The sequence below is a fragment of the Plectropomus leopardus genome, unplaced genomic scaffold (genome assembly GCF_008729295.1).
Source record: "Plectropomus leopardus isolate mb unplaced genomic scaffold, YSFRI_Pleo_2.0 unplaced_scaffold19486, whole genome shotgun sequence".
Lineage (NCBI taxonomy): Eukaryota > Metazoa > Chordata > Actinopteri > Perciformes > Serranidae > Plectropomus > Plectropomus leopardus.
Genome location: NW_024621036.1, coordinates 1 through 1,351, shown reverse-complemented (window position 1 = coordinate 1,351; position 1,351 = coordinate 1). Strand labels below are relative to the sequence as shown.

General features: G+C 38.7%; 1 protein-coding gene across 1 annotated transcript; it reads left to right on the top strand.

The window, feature by feature from the left end:
• Positions 1–238: 238 nt before the first annotated feature.
• On the top strand, positions 239–1,074 carry LOC121965303 (F-actin-uncapping protein LRRC16A-like; the record flags this gene model as incomplete). The annotated part of the gene is made up of 2 exons (XM_042515458.1): positions 239–368; positions 952–1,074. Coding segments are annotated over exons 1-2 (252 nt in total), but the record flags the coding sequence as incomplete, so codon positions are not given.
• Between the last annotated feature and the right edge of the window lie 277 nt (positions 1,075–1,351).

Here is a 1,351-nt window from a genome sequence, read left to right as displayed (position 1 = left end):
TTTTCTTTTTTCCTGAAACATAAATTGAAATAAATAATTTGAATAATAATTTTGACCTTTTCCTGTAGTTTTTTTGAGGCAGCCAGTCATTTCCTTTCTTCCACATGCTTGCTCAGGTTTTAAGGGCTTAAATCTTAAATAGCAGGTGAAAGGCGCCTGAACGCAGCATGAAAAAGAACGACATCTGTCCCGGCTTCTGAGGGTTAAATGTGTTGACCTCTGACCTCTCTGTGCTGCAGATGATGGACATGATGTGTGTGAAGGTGCAGGACCACCTGAACTCTCTGAGGTTCACTGAGACCAGCTCTGTGCAGGAGGACATGAAGGTCGCAGAAAACTTCATGAAAGACGCCAGAAACTCCAAAACAGTAAGACGACGTCACAACCTCGTGACCACAACGTGTGACGGCTTCAGCGGCAACAATAACTTCACATTCTTTAAAATTTAATGAGTGAGGCTGGGCTGCACCAACAAGGATTATTTCAAACTAAGGTTAGGTCAAATCTGTTTACTGATGCAAACTAAAATTAAACAGAGTTCAGCTGATACGGAGAGGTTTGCTCACCCAATTTAAAATATACAAATGCAAACATTTACAGAGCAATAAAATATAAAAGGATAATAAAAGATACAGATTTACAATAAAAGAGTGAAGGGATAAGATATAAAGGTAAAATTAATGACTAAATTATTTAAAAATTGGATTTTTTTCAAAAAAATTGAAAAAACATTACCACTAAAATAACATACTATATATCAATCTGGCTCAAACCTTTGCTGGTGTAACTTAGCCTCAACATGATTATTAAATACAAACTTGCAGTTCATTTACTTTGGCTCAGCAAAGTGGATTTTGAGTTTTCAGAGCCTGAAATGTTCTACTGACGAAAAACTCGGAAATTAAAAAAAGCCAGGGAGAAAGACCGCCGTCTCTGTCTGTCTCCCTCCAGCTGCTCCCTAACCTGTACCACCTGCAGAGCGGCGGCTCCAGTGGAGCGTGCGTCGGCGCCATTCAGGACAAACTGGAGTCGATGGCGGGAGAGGTGGCGAGCGTGATGGAGGAGCAGCTGCAGGTACCGACCTCAACACGCCGAGCTGCTGTTTTACCCACAATAACAGCAAGATGCACTTTCATCCACCACTCTTTATATATTAATAACAACAATGAAAACATGAATGTCCAACAAGAAAAAAGCACAAAAAACAATACAAAATAACTTCAATAATTCAAGTTTTTGTTTTAAACAGCATCAGTCCTAATCATAATATCAAACATTCATTAATTTTCAGAATTTTAATCCTTTACATGCAAGATTTTGGTCATGATGCCACAATGTTGTTAGATGAAAA